General features: G+C 40.3%; 1 protein-coding gene across 2 annotated transcripts in view; it reads right to left on the reverse strand.

Moving 5' to 3' along the window:
• ALDH1A2 (aldehyde dehydrogenase 1 family member A2) overlaps nucleotides 1-14,654 on the reverse strand; it is an 81,892-nt gene that overhangs the window by 14,436 nt on the left and 52,802 nt on the right. For both annotated transcript variants that reach the window (XM_037393488.1, XM_037393490.1), the window contains 3 exons: nucleotides 10,878-10,939; nucleotides 8,009-8,137; nucleotides 7,762-7,875 (listed from right to left, as the gene is read on the reverse strand). In XM_037393488.1, coding sequence (XP_037249385.1) covers nucleotides 7,762-7,875; nucleotides 8,009-8,137; nucleotides 10,878-10,939 — 305 coding nt within the window. The remainder of the gene's footprint in view (nucleotides 1-7,761; nucleotides 7,876-8,008; nucleotides 8,138-10,877; nucleotides 10,940-14,654) is intronic.

Genomic DNA, 14,654 nt, shown 5'->3' on the forward strand with positions numbered 1-14,654 from the left:
AAATTAGCTGCTTTTCTTTACCCCTGTATTGATGGAATGGAGTGTTGACATTATCATGAAATTCCTTGCATATCCCCTTAATTGGAGCTGATTTTATTGCTATGTTTGACTGACAGCCAGAAGTGAACATGAAAAAGAAAGATCCTTTCTGCCCTCCACCCCCACCACAAACATCGAGCACATCATCTGGAAATTCCAACCTCAAACTGTGCTGAAAATGTGCACTGGAAACCAGTGAGAGTGCTGTGTTTATAGCCAGTGCCAGCCAATGCCATTCACACCCTCACTACCTTGAACCTCTCTCTCTCCAAGAACAACCACCACCTATCTCCCCTCAAAAAATCACGGAGCAGAACAGACTGAGGAAGCCAGAGCAATGTGTCCACCATCTCTCCACCTTCCGTTCTACCACTTTAATATCATAACTCTTTTGTACATGCAAGTAAAGATTTTGAAAAGTTTCTGTGCAAAAAAACGATTGACAAATATGCAAGTCCAAGTATGATGTATATGGCAAATACTAAAGTCCAAAGGGCATAGAGACAATGGTGTTCGTTTGGAAAAGTATGGTCCAGAGTATTGTTACTACAGGGGGGTGGTTGTCAAGTTTCCAAGTATAAACTTAACAGACAGCTTCACTATGTCCTTCCTGTTAGAAATCAGTGTAGACATCAGGATGGCAGGGCTCATGCTGCTCAGCATTTTTGTTCCCTGTCCTCCTGTTGTGCCCTATGCACTTACAGGTTGAGAGAAGTCTCAGGGAAGGCACCAACGCTGTGATTGTTTAGTGACAAAGGCAGCCTTTTGTGGCTGACCCTCCTCTTTATGGAGCAAGACAGCATGAAAAGGATAAGTGATAGTGTTGCAATCTGTACAGTCTTTCAGTACATGCATTTCCTGTGGTGTCTGTCAGCTATATCTGTGAGCTCCCAATAGGCAGTACAGCCTTGCGAGGGAACACTGGAAGAGAGGACTCCCCCACAGATAATGGAGCTGTGCGATTATTCAGCAGGAATGTTGGCAGAGAAAGCCCTGACTCCCCATCCTTGTTTTGAATAGGCTTCAAGATTGATATCAGAGGTATCCCTGGATAGCTTGTGAAGTACCATAACCTTGTAAGCTGCATGGAGGGTGAGGCAGATGTAATTTGGCCCATCTCAAAGAAAACAGTTTGTTATTCAGAACAACAACAACAAAAAAGATTAAAGAAGCATTTTACAGGATTCCTGTGCAAAAAAAGCTGTTTGGAGAACAGTCCTGGAAGGGTCTTGTTTCTGGACTGTGAGCTGTGTGATGTTAGGTAATGAGAGTGTATCGTGATATAAAACATTTGATTGTTCCTTATTATGCCTTCTGTGTTTGGAAGTTTAATGTCTCTTTCAGGAGGAGACTTTTAGTCAGATATTAAGTACGTTGTGCAGAAATTCAAAAACGTCTGTTGCCCTTCGTGTTCTTTTAATTTTCTGTTCTCAGACAGAAATCAATGTTTCTAAATGGTACAGGTGGGTTTGTCTGTTACTGTTAAAGCACTGGAAGTCTCATGAGTCAAAAGCAAACCTGCAAGATTTGTGATAGTTTCTCTACAGCTCCATCAGAATGTCTGGCTGCTTCTCTGCTCTGAACCTTCCTTTGATCGCAGATACATGTTAAGTCGTTAGGGAGCACCTCAATGTAGGGGAACGGCAGTCTAGCTGAATAGCAGCTGATTTTCTAGCACACTGCCACAGACAAGACTGTGAAGGTAAGACTGCACAGGAAGCTATGTAGATTAAAAGATTGAATGAACAGGGCAAAAATTGATAGAGGAGACATACATCTTCAGTTACTTAGGCTTTTTAAGTAACTGGGCTGCCTGTCTTTGCTATTAAACTTTTTTGGGGATATTGAGAGAATATCTGAAGAACAGTAAGTGTTTTAAGTTACAAGAGATTGATTAAGTTTGGGGAGATAGTATGATCAGACAGAAATTTTCTGTGTGTTCTGGAATTGCAGTTTTCTCTCTCCAGCTATTGAAGCACTGGATGTCAGTGTTTCGGCAAAACCTTCAAACCCATGTCGCTGCTTGCTTTGTCTCATTTTTTAAAAATTCAAGATTGTATGTAAAATCTTTCTGAGAAACATTTTAAGACCGCATGGCATGTTCAGGGTGTGTCTTCAGCTAAGACAAGGGAATTTTGAAATATTGATATGAAGAAGAGCAGCTTTATTTAACTGTACAATGCTCTGTGTGAGGAGCAGCCCTGAAAAGAACACAGTGAATAGTGCAGCACAAGTAAAAAAGCAATCCCAAACAGAAATTCCTGGAGAGAATCCTAAGCTATAAATGGCTTATTTGTTCCTCGGGTCAAATCCTAGCCCCATGGAAGTCAGTGGCTAAACTCTTGTTAACTTTGACAGGGCTGATACGCCACCCTGTTTTTTCAGTTTTAAGCAGGCAAATCCTCTTGACATGTATCTTCTATAGGCAAAGAGTTGCCCAAGGACAGCTCCCTAAGTTTCACCAAAACCACCAAGGAAGGAAAACAGAAACAACTACTTTTCATTCAGGAGGCACAAGCTGTCCAAGATATGATCAAAAAGATTCAGCAGAAGCAGGAATGAATGATAATGTAGCCTCCCTAAATCCTCCTTATATTGAACAGTGCATGTGTGTAACACTTCTCGGAACCGGTCAAATCATCTTTAGGATTCTTGTTGCTAAGGTAGAAAATGCCAGGATGTAATTCTTCATGATAGCCAAACCCAGCAAGAGGTTGTGTGAGCCAGGAGAGCTGACACAACTCATTGCTGGTGCAGTAGGTAGACATTCTGTCTACATCATGCACTGTGACATTCATCTCACTTCAGAAATGAAAGGAGAATCCTGCTGAGTAAATTAGAATCAGTGGTAATACAGCTGTTAGCTACAAACATTTGTTTGGCATGAATCAATCTTGACTCTCCTGTAGTTTGCTTTGATGGTCTCTCTAGTATCTTGTTGACTAATGATGAGATCATGGTTTGTTAATCTAAGTGCATAAAGAAAACATTCTGCCAAGCAAAATGCAGACTCTTTTGCTGGGGTTTATTGCAGTTGTTTATAGACCTTTTGTTTACACAGGCATCCAAACCAATTTGTCGGATATTTATTTGGGTTACTCTACAGAACTGCATGAACACAGACCTGAATCCTATCTTTAATCTGTCTGCATTTTAATGGGTCATGGTTTGAACAAAGTGGAAACCAGCCACTTAGGATACATTTCTTGCTGGCCAGGGCTTCAAATGTTTTGTGTGCTATCTATAATTGTCATCTAGAGAGCATTTAACAACTGGAGAGAGTTGTAAGCTACTCGGATTTGGAGGTAACATTTGTTTTTGAACAGAAGTTATTAGAACTCATTAAACTTTGGCAACAAGCAAAATACAGTTTCTCAGGCAGCCACTGCTTTAATTGCATATATTTTAAATGTTTAACTTCTTGCTCCCCATAATCATCTCTGATCTTAAGCCCAGAACATACTAAACCCAACTATTCCATGTGCACCAGGAACCTACAAGTACACAGTTCCCATTTAGATGGGTGTACATATAGAGACATGGCCAGACAGCTCACAGCAGTCAATAGGGCTGTATTTGCAAAACCTGTAAGTGAATGCACAGATCTGAGTGGAAATAAAGGCAAATGAAGAGTAAAGCAGTTTCTGATGGCTGCTTTTCTCTGCTATTTGAAGGCCTCTTACCTTTGCTACTTAGCAAAAGTTCTTTCAGGAAATAAGAAGGTAATACAAAGACCCTTTCTGCATTTCTGATATGTGTAAAAATGGTCCCCTCGGCAGCACTTCTCTTGGAAATAAAGTCAGTCTGCTGTTCATTTGACTGGGGAAGAGACTTATATATAACCTCTCCCATACTTCTGAGCTCTGCAGCCCAACAGCAGACACATGGGTAAGCCAGACATCCTGAGTTTGGATCTGTACTTAAGCCCAGAAAATATAAATGACTGAGTTTTATTTTAATTAAATTGTTCCCCATATCTTTTCAAAGAAACTCAAATAGACAGGAAGACATGGAACAGTGAAGAAACTAAGGCAAAGTAAAAGGGAAAGGGCATGTACCGTGAACAGCTGGGATAGTGTGGGAGATAGCTGAGCTTTAGAGAACCACTCCCAAGGTCCTGGTGAGTGAGAGTTTCACCTACAGCTAGAAACCAGAAGGATCAAGGAGAAATACAGTAAGATGTAATGAGATATTTAAATTGATTATGGGCTTTCAAGGAGAGGTAGGAAAGGGCTAGGAGCAAGTGTTGATGTGGTCAGATTGACTGGAAGAAAGATTGGTTTTGGCAGTTTCAGTTTCATCTGATTGCGGAAGATGAGGAAAAAATGTGTCAGTGAAGCCTGAGAGGAGATTGCTGTAATTAAGGAGGATCATGGCTTAGCCCTGGTTCACTGAAAACAACACAGTAAAAATAAACATTTTTGTTAAAATGCCCATATCAAACAAGCTGCTGAAGAGTATGAACCAAAGCAAGCAGAGAAGCCAGGAAAGCTGCTGGAATCCAAGAAGGTACAATATTTTTAGGCTTGCTTTCGTACTCAGTATGATTTTCTTTCTTTCAGTGTGACAGTTGTCAAAGTGAAATTCATAGCCTGCCGAGCGTCTGCAGAACTCTTTTTAGTGAGCTGTAGAGGGAAGAGTTTTGAGAGCCGTGCACTGGGGGACTGGGTGAGGTGGTGTCAATGGGAGGGTGTTTCATAAGAAGCAGGCAGGCAAAGCGATAAAAGAATTGTCACACTACTCTTGGTGTGCGTGAGCTAACCCATAAAAGGAGGAGTTAGAAGGAAAGAGGGAGAGAAGTGGAATCAAACAGTAATGGTACCAAAGGAAAAGAGCTCCTTATGTTTTTTCATACATTATTTGTGGGGGAGTGTATGAGGAGTAAACAGTAGTACTTTAAACAATTTTCAAAGCACTACAGAATCTAAGAAACAGAAGAGAAATAGTGCAAACTGGACCAGCATCATAAATTGGAAGTCAGTGTTGTAAATTCAGTCATTTATGTGTTTTCATTGCGTAGACATGGGCTTGAGGCCTCAATATAGTCAGGAGTTTCAAGAGGTATGGGATTGATGCATGGATGACAAGGCCATTGGTTGCTATTAAATACAATTGTCCACATGCACCTTCAGGCTCAGGAAGTCTTTAAATTGTTGATTACCAGAAGCTGTGAGGCTACAGCCAGGAAAGATCACTCTACACATGCTCTCTTCTTCTATAAGCATCTGTTACTGGTCATGTTGCAAGATAAGGTGCTAGGCTGGATCGATCTTTAGTGTGGCTATGTCAGGCTTTATTGATTTAAGGTCATGAACTTGGCCTTTTGGCTCATGTTTCTATGGATTGGGTTCTACAGATTTTGGGAAACAGTATTATTTTTTTTTGTAGGAAGGGTAGCCTGTTTTCTGCCTTAAAAAAAAAAAAAACTTTACAGGAAATAGATAGTAGTAGCCTGAGTTTTGTGATATTTACAGGCAAATGGGGAGTTTTCCTTAGCCATAAGTATATACTTCAAAGGTAAAGAATGTATACTTTTTTCCACAAGAACCTCATGGTGAGAACTTGAGAAAAACCTGTGCTTCCAACATATAAACTCGAAGATCCTTCCTTTTGTACTGATAGGTTTCATCATTAACTTGCTCAAGTTGAAAGTATTAACTGCCTTAACTAGCACCTGGATGAAATGGGGGAATAGAAGTTAATATCGTAGTGTTTATGTATCTGATGGCTATTGGAAATCCACATCACTGGAGTGTACAGTTGACATGCCTCAGACAAGACCAGAGAGACAAAATATTTCCATTGTTATTTCATTAGAAATTGAAATCTGGTTTGGAGAAGTCAAAGATTCTATAGTACAGCTCATATCACAGCATTGTGCTTAAAATGTTACAATGTTGACTTGCTGTTACAAAAATTCAGTGTTACAGGAAATCAGAAACAATATGGAATAGTTTACACTAACTCTGCATTAAAACGTTCCATCTGTTCTTGCTTTAGGTTCTTAGAGAATTGCTTTTTCATCTCTGTAATGCTTTTCACTTCCTATTAGTAAGGCTTTTAAAGGTAGGCACTGAGTTAGTATAAAACCCACAGCTTTTGAGTTTAAACGCCTATTAAAACTAAAGCTGTCTGGAACTACAATAAAAATTTATTTTGGCTACAAAAGACAACTTTGAAACCTAACCCATCTGTATTTTTCCTCCTCCAAACAGTGCAACATCCTGTATAATAGAATATTTATCTTAAACAGAGACCACATATCTTTATGAAAACAATTGTTTCAACTTAATTTATGGGGGGTAATCAGCTCATATTGAAGTTTTCAATATTCCAGGATGCTAATATAAATTGGTTACAGGAGATGTAACAACTAGGCTAATTCCATAGAATACTCTGAAATCTGATGTTGCCATCGACTTAGAATGTAACCTGTGTATATTACAATCTAAAATTGCCAGGAAAAAAATAATGTACAGGCATATAGTAATTGCAGAACAACTGTGTGTGTGCAAATTAGGCATGCGACTGCATCTGTGCTTTACTGGTAATTTAAGCTCATGTATGGTGACTTCCAAACTCGATTACAGGATAAATCCACCAGAATAATTTATTTGAAATAATTGAGCTGGTCTCTGCAATCCCTGGGTCCACCAGGGAGATACCCACACATATCTAGTAGGGCTGCTTGGTCAGTGAATTTATCAACCTAAATCAAAAACAAATTGACTCACTGTGGAGAGCAGTATCCCTGGGATGCATAAAGCCTCCCACTGCCATGAGTGGGAGTCGAACATATCAAAGACAGACAGGATCCCTGGGGTTTAGCTCCCCCCATACAATAGTTTGTCAGATTTTGAATTGAAAAGGGTCGGGTTTAGCACTCTCTAAATATAACCAGCCCTGAAACTCCCACTGAGATTCCTTTCTGTCTGCCTTCAGACGATGAGATAAGGCCCCTTCTCCTGTGACTTCAGTCTGGAGTACCTCTATCATCCCCACCCCAACCCTGATAACAGCCGGCTTTGCACATGTTTGAGAGCAAGAAACGATCTGAATTTTGAGGCATTCATTACACTTTCTGTAGATTACAGCCTTCATCTTCAGACTGAACCTCCTCTGTAACATCTGCATTATAGACTCATAGCGAGACATTTTGGCATCCATTAGACAACTGACTCCCTTCATCTTCTGGCCAGCTTCTTCCCATCATTTTGGGAACAGACACCTTGGACAGTCTCCTTTTCTCCCTGCACTCCTTCCTTTTTAGACTTCCTCCTCAATATATTTGAATGCAACACCAAAATTGAAGTACATTTGCCCCAGTTTGCCCCCGTCATCTCCCCTTTTCCCCTAAGTACGCCAAGATACACAAATTATGGATGCTAAAGCAGCATTTATGTGTGCTGTGATATACATGGGATGTTCTGCCTACTTGCATGTGATTCACATCCTCATAAGCCCACAGGAAATCCCAGCAATATTTTTCCAGGCATATCTCCTGTGCTGAGGTGCTGAGCACAGCAGGGGCTGGAGGAAAGGAGCCATTTCTGCTTTAGAAGTACTGCAGTACATACTTCCCTTTAGTTGGGAAGGACAGACCACTGATTTAAATGTAGCCCTTTTACTCAGTGACATTGAGAAATGTAGCACAAGGGCTTACTACTATCTCCGTAAGTATTTACTCACATTTTACAGTAACGTATCCATGAATCCTCTTACCTCAGTGGATCCAGTAAAAGCAATTTTATCGATGCCAACATGAGATGCTATGGCCGCACCAACAATTGGACCAAATCCTGGCAAAATATTGACAACTCCTGGTGGAAACCCAGCCTGTAAAAATAGGAATGAATGAAGGGAAGCATGATTTATGAAAACTGATAGAGCACGTTAAACTAGGCATGTGCTAGTAGTTCCTTCCCCCACAAGGAGAGACAGAGACATTACTTCTGCCAATTATTCTTACCTCCTTGATGAGGGCTCCCATATAGAGAGCGCTGAGTGGTGTTTGTTCTGCTGGTTTAATAACTACTGTATTGCCACAGCACAGAGCTGGAGCAATCTTCCATGCAAACATCAGCAGGGGGAAGTTCCACTGTAGGAAAAAATAAAAGTTGATAGATGGAAAAATATTGCAGTGGTGTTTTGTTTTCAAGATGTCAAGCTGCTACCTCACTTATTTCTCAGGCTGATCTGCAACATAAATCTTTCCCAGCACAAAGCAAGGATTTTTTTTTAATTACTGCCATTAAGAAAGCGACAACAGTGACCTTTTAGTTCTTTCTCTCCTGTTGAAAGAAGTACAGCCCCCACCCACAGTCTTCATAAAAGAATCTTCTGTTATCTGTTAATTTTTTTAGTCACAACTTTTTATTTCATTTACTGTATTGCAATTGGCACTTTTAATTCCCCCATCACAAATAGTTCTTGCTTCTGGTACATTTGGAAAGAACTGTTTGTTCATGCTGAAGCATTTTTGCATGTAAATTTCCTATCCCTGAATACATTTTAAGATAGATACAAAAATTATACTCAAAAGTATATAATCCTTAATTGATGGGATTACAGTAAAAAAACCCATAAATGTCAATGCTTGGTCAAAGCATTTAATTTTCTTGAAAATTTCTTACTGAGCCATTTATCTGGAAGATGTTAAAAGAACAGTAAAACACAAGTTGAAAAACACTCTTGGCTGATATAAAATTTTGTGTCATCATTAATTTCAACTTCATTTAACTGCAGTAGAAGATGTAGAAAATTATATTAGTTTAGTGGACAAACAAGTTGTGGCTAAAGATAAGAGTAACAAGCCTTTTTTGTATCAAAGCCTGATCCTAACAGGTTAAGTGGATAGTCTCGCTGATTTCCGTGGAAATGCCATAGTAATAAAATAACTGCATTTGCACAATCAGTCTTATAAATGCATAGAATAACTTCCTTTGGAAAGAAAATAGAAAATATCAGTCAGAAAGAGTCAGCCACTAGCCAGAACACGTTAGTGCCTGATGCATATCAGCTGCCACTCTCATGGACATCTATCTAGCCCCTGGCTAGCTTGAAAAAATACACAACTGTCTTTCCATCACCGAACACCCAATTTTTTACTCCCTCAGTTGTTTATAAACTCCGGAGACAAAGTGATGTTTTAATTCCATCTCCAGTATATAAACCTGGGAGGGGAGCTGTAGGGCCAACAGTGTGCTGACAGCCTGCACTTCTAATGGTATTGCAAGGAGAGCTCTGTGAAGAGTTTTATAGGGTAGTATATAGCCCTGTTTATGCTACAGAGCTGCCAAAGAGCATATGTTTTGATGGAAGCTAGGATGTGAAAGAGGATGAGGAGTTTAGTGTTAGGCATGCTGTTTAATTTTATTTTTGTAATACCATATTTGCTAGTGTAATGGCTAAGTGCATGCAGTGGCACGGGGGCTGTACTCTGTGACTGGTAGCTGTGGAGGAAATATGTAACAGATTAGCAGCAGTGTTAGAATAGATGCGTATGACAGCCATGTTGAAGTTTTGGAGAACAAACCTGGGGAAGAATGAACAAGTATGGTCGATGGCTTGGTATCCCGAACAAAGAGTTTTACAAATCTAAGCTAAATATATCCTGCTTTTGGCATGATCTTCAGCCCGTGGCCAAGTTTCATCAACACACCTCAGTTAAGCTCAATCAGACAAGCCTAAGAGATGTCCAGCAACTTTGGAGTTAGATGTTGGGGTTGTCATTTTGCAAATGCTTATCCATGTGCCTGGCTGAAGAATGAGGACAGAGCTGTGGAATTGTTCATTCATAAGGACCACTCATGGGTCAGGTTAGGAGAGTGTGAAGGTGTTTGTGGGACAGGTATAGCCACAGTCTCGGAGTCATTTGCATGTTTGAGTTTCTACTGAGTGCCAAACACAATAGCCACCCCTTAACAAAGACATGAAATAACAACAAATATAAATAGGGGAAAAGGGCTTAACATTGTTAAAGTAATCTTTTTTGGCTGCTCCTCTTTTAATGGAATTGCTGCGTGTTGCTGTTTAGTGGCTTTGTGGTTAACATGAACAAAATAATAAAAAAAACCCCCATCAACAAAGATTTCAGAGAATGTCCTGATTAGTTCCCCAGTGCTTTGTCAAGGAAAAAAGCTTCCACACAATATTTTAATAGCTATATGTGAGCCTCCCATTGAAATTTCTGCCAAAGCCAGTTTACTGGTTCTGAAAAAGTTAGCTTCTCGTGTAATTCCCATGCAGTGTTCAGCAAGAGTATATTAAGGATGTATATTGAGGTGTAGGGGGAGTACTAGATTTGATGAAACGCTGTGTTTCTCTCTCAACAAATAAAATAAACATTTCATGTCTTTTATTAGCTGCACAATGTTAATTGTAATGATATGTCTCCTGGAGTTTCCTCCAGCCTTGTAAAAGAAATAGCAGGAAAGAATGGAATTAAAATGCATCACATTCTCCCAGGAACTGAGGAGCCTGTTAAATCACAGTAAAAACTAAATAAATAAAAAGACTACCACAGCAAAGCATCAATTTTCCATAAGTTGTGTGAACATCCATAACCACTGGCAGCATATTAACACTGTGTTTTGCTTTGCTTGTTTTAATCATGAGAATTCTATGACTTGAGAACTTAACTCCTAATAACAGAGCCTAAACCCTATTAGCATGTTCAAATAAGCATTTGCAGGGAGGCTGTTAAAGATATGTCAACAATATGAGCTCAGCTTTTTTCGTAATGGAAAACACACATAGCTGAGGACCATGTTTTATGTGTCTTTAAAGAGAGCTGGTTCAAATGAAAATAAATAGAAAGCGCTAGTAGAGATACTCACAGGGATGATCTGTCCACACACTCCGATGGGTTCGTGTCTTGTAAACGTAAAATAATCTCCATCTGAAACAGATGAGCATGGTTACTCTCAAGTGCAGTTTGACTTGGCAGAACAAAAAAAAGAGGAGGGAAAAAGCTCTAAGGATCAGCCTTTGATGACAGTAAAAGAAATAAAGAAGTCATGGAAATGTTTTTTCATGAGCCAGCATGGGAAACCTAGGTTCAGGAGCAACCTAATTGTTCTTTCTGTAGAACAAAGGAAGCAAGCATCCCATCAGAAAGTAACCCGCTTTGTTCCTTGAGAAAGAGGACAAGCGTACCACACGAAAAAGGGCAGTAGCAAGGAAGCCACTTACTGGCCTCTGCTGATTTCAGGGTGAGAGAAGTGAAGGAAAAGTCACAAAGGCAATTTCCTGAAAGGCATGACTGGAACACAGCAGTATAAAGGTATATGTACAAGCAGATGGGGAATAAGAGAGTAACATACATCTCACTCATCGTCCGTTGAAGACACAGGCAGTTTGAAGTAATGGAATGATACACAACAATCTGTAGGTATGGAACAAAGAGGGGAAGCCTGTGATTGATGTGTAATTGAGCACGATTTACTACAGGAGACAATGCTAAGGAGAATGCAGGGGTCATCATACAGCCATGCTTGTACAGCTGACTTATAGAACAAGGCCTGTATCAGAAATGGCCTCAAGCTAAAGAGGCAGTTTCAGTTGACAGGGAATAGTTGGATGCAGCTAGAAAACAAGACAACAGAGAATAGGAGCAGTTTTCACAAACCTTTTGGACAAGGCAAAGGTGAATAAATACATGAAGGGACCAAGTCACTAAAAACTTGGAAAGCATGGGCTTTTCTCACTGGAATTTTGACAGAAATAAGAATATGGACTAAGAAAGATCCTAACAAATGAAGATGCACGAAAAGCAGACTGCATATTCACAAACAGCAGATATGGATGGTGTGAGGCTAAAGGGAATTACTCGACTTTCTGATCTGGTAATTGTTTTTAAGGTCTTGACGAACAAAAATCACAAAAAATCTCCACGGGTGAGAGGTATCATTAGTTAAAGTAAGTATAGCAGTATCTGCAGTCCTTAACTAAAGCACTGTTGAGCTCAGGGCAGCCCAAGTCAGGTCACGAAATAAACAGATCTGTGATGTGGGGTCAGGCCTGTTGTCTGCAGGACATTTCGCATGGCCTGGCCTGCTCAGAGCAGAGCGGCAGGTCTCTGCGCTGGCTCATTCTGCACAGCTGGTATAAGTGACTGTCATGGGGGCTGGTGGAGTTTGTGCTCTCTCACAAAGCCGCACAGTTGTTGCTGCTTCAGCACTTGCCTGTGGTCTGGGAGTAAGTGCTGAGGTTATACGTGCTGTGATGCGATGTAGGTTTCTTCCCAGTTGATGAAGAGCAGGGAAATGACCTTTATTTTTTTTTTAAAAAAAAAAAATCAACCTGGTTTTTAAAGAACCAGTTACGGTATTGTCTAACCATCAGCTTTGTTAGTGTCCCTGGCCTGCATCTATGCAAAGCAGATTTACAGCACTTTCATACCTAAAATTGAGCCTTGCAGCTGTATAAACTAGCCCAGGCTCAAACCACCTCTGGATTTAGGTTAAATGTTTTTAGTGAGGCTATGGCTGAGGGAATAGCTATACTTAAGGGATGAGCTGAATGTGCCCCTTAGCCTGCAGTGCTTGGTTATCTAGAAAAAACTTGAATCTCTTTACTTAGAAAAATGATTTCAACTAAGTTTGTGAAAATGCTGGGAAGGTTACCTAGGCTCAGTCACAGGCCATGAGTTGCCAGGATAGCAAATGGTCAGATGGAGGAAGGGAGGACAAGGATGGGAGATGCCAGGGCTTTTGCTCCCATTGTCCCTGTCCAAGGCAGAGGTATGTGCTTTCCAGCACTTGGCATGTGGGCAGCTGTGGCCTCTACCCCATTCAGTGTAGAGCTGCAGCCAGCCTTGTCCGATGTCAGGGCAAGACTTAAGTTCACAACGGAGAGTACATTTTGGGAACCTGCTGCAATGTCCTGTACTGAACATCTGGTAACAATAAATGGGTTAATCCATAAAGCTTCTTGGGTTTAAGTAAAGACTTCAACTTAAATTTGATTAGAAATAACTTATTTTCAGGTCTGCTTATTTCTGTACATCTACTTTACAGGATTTGCTCAGTAGAAACCTGAGCTAGAGTAGCTAATATGTCAGCTGGGGGCCAGGCGCAGAATAATACCAGAAAGGTAACCACAGTCTGCAACCAAGACAGGGACAGAGCAGAGGATATAAAGGAGCGAGGGAGAGAGAGAAAATGAGATTTGCATCAGGAAAAGGAGGAAGAAAGTAGCTGACCAGTTGGTTTGCTCTGCATTGACAAAATGTCATTGCAGCGTTTTCTAGATGCCTAACAACTTCCCAGTGGAGGTGAGAACATGTTTCACAAATCAAGATGATCAGTTTGATTTTCTAGGTTATCTTTCATGGATGCTAGCAGTGGTTCACAGACCATAGGAAGAATTATCAGACCAGACAGAAGTAAAGTAGAAGTCAAAACAGAGAGAAGTACATACAGGCAAAACTGTCTTAGTGTTCAAGAGGCACATAGAGGAGTCAGCTAAAAATACCAGCTTGTACTCGGTAGTACTGTGAGAGGTGGATTCTCAGCCAGAAGGATGGTGACAACATAACAGTAACACAGTTACGTTAGCACTGTCTGACTTTAGATTGTCACTGCATAATCACTGCCACATGTCTGTGTGCTTCATAACATCAAGTTATAGATAACCTGGACCTGCTTGCCAAGTCAGACAAATGGTGGTTAATTCTACCAAATGTAGGCAGAACATTTCACAGAGCAATACCTCCCATGCAGAGTTGCTTGCCCTGCTTTCTTCCACTAGACTCTAGACAGCTGCCCTTTTTGACACCTACTTCCAAAGCTCAGCATCCACAGACTTACTGTTAAGATTTGATTTTTGAGGTTGCTTTCTAACAATATCTTTGTGAATGTATGTGACTTGAAGTTATTCAGGTGCTTCAGATGCCTCTGGACAGGCCAAAGATATGTCTAAGAGCCGCCTTGACCATAGTGTAAAATAAGCTGTTACCATGACAAAATAACTCAAGATTGATGAAGTGAATCCCTTTTTCTGAACAGTGAGCACAGAAGGCTCCCCCGTGCTCAGAAATTAAATAGGAGACTTTAAAAATATTTTAGAGTTTCAAGATTAGTTTATACAAGTCGCGCTAATCACACATTCTAAGATGTTATTGCTGATGATTGTTACTCCTACCCTTTTACTAGCTGGCAGCCAGAAGAACATTGCCTGAGAGGGATCTCACAGTCTGATCCCACATGCAACTTAAAAATTAGTCTTAAAGGGTTTTGGGGTGTTTTTTTTTAATATTCTCAGGTGATGTAAATGAGCATTCAGTCCTCACTGATACTAATAGAGCTGGATCAATTTGAAGCTGCTTAGCACCTGGCCCAAAGATCTTTATTTCTTAATCAGAAAGAAAGCCCAGGGATCTCACTTTGGGATAGCAATACCTTCCACAAATGTGTTTGCTCAGATTTCCATCAGGAGTCTCTGTCCTAGATATTTTATTTGCATAACAGTCATAATAGAGTCACATGCCTAATATAGCGGGACACAGCAAACAAGTGGGTGAGGAGAGCCGAGCTGTTTCTTTAAGCTGTATCATACCATATATTGATTTAAAGATACAATTTTTGCTTGCATTAAGTTTATTAGTTTAACAG

The sequence above is a fragment of the Falco rusticolus genome, chromosome 7 (genome assembly GCF_015220075.1).
Source record: "Falco rusticolus isolate bFalRus1 chromosome 7, bFalRus1.pri, whole genome shotgun sequence".
Lineage (NCBI taxonomy): Eukaryota > Metazoa > Chordata > Aves > Falconiformes > Falconidae > Falco > Falco rusticolus.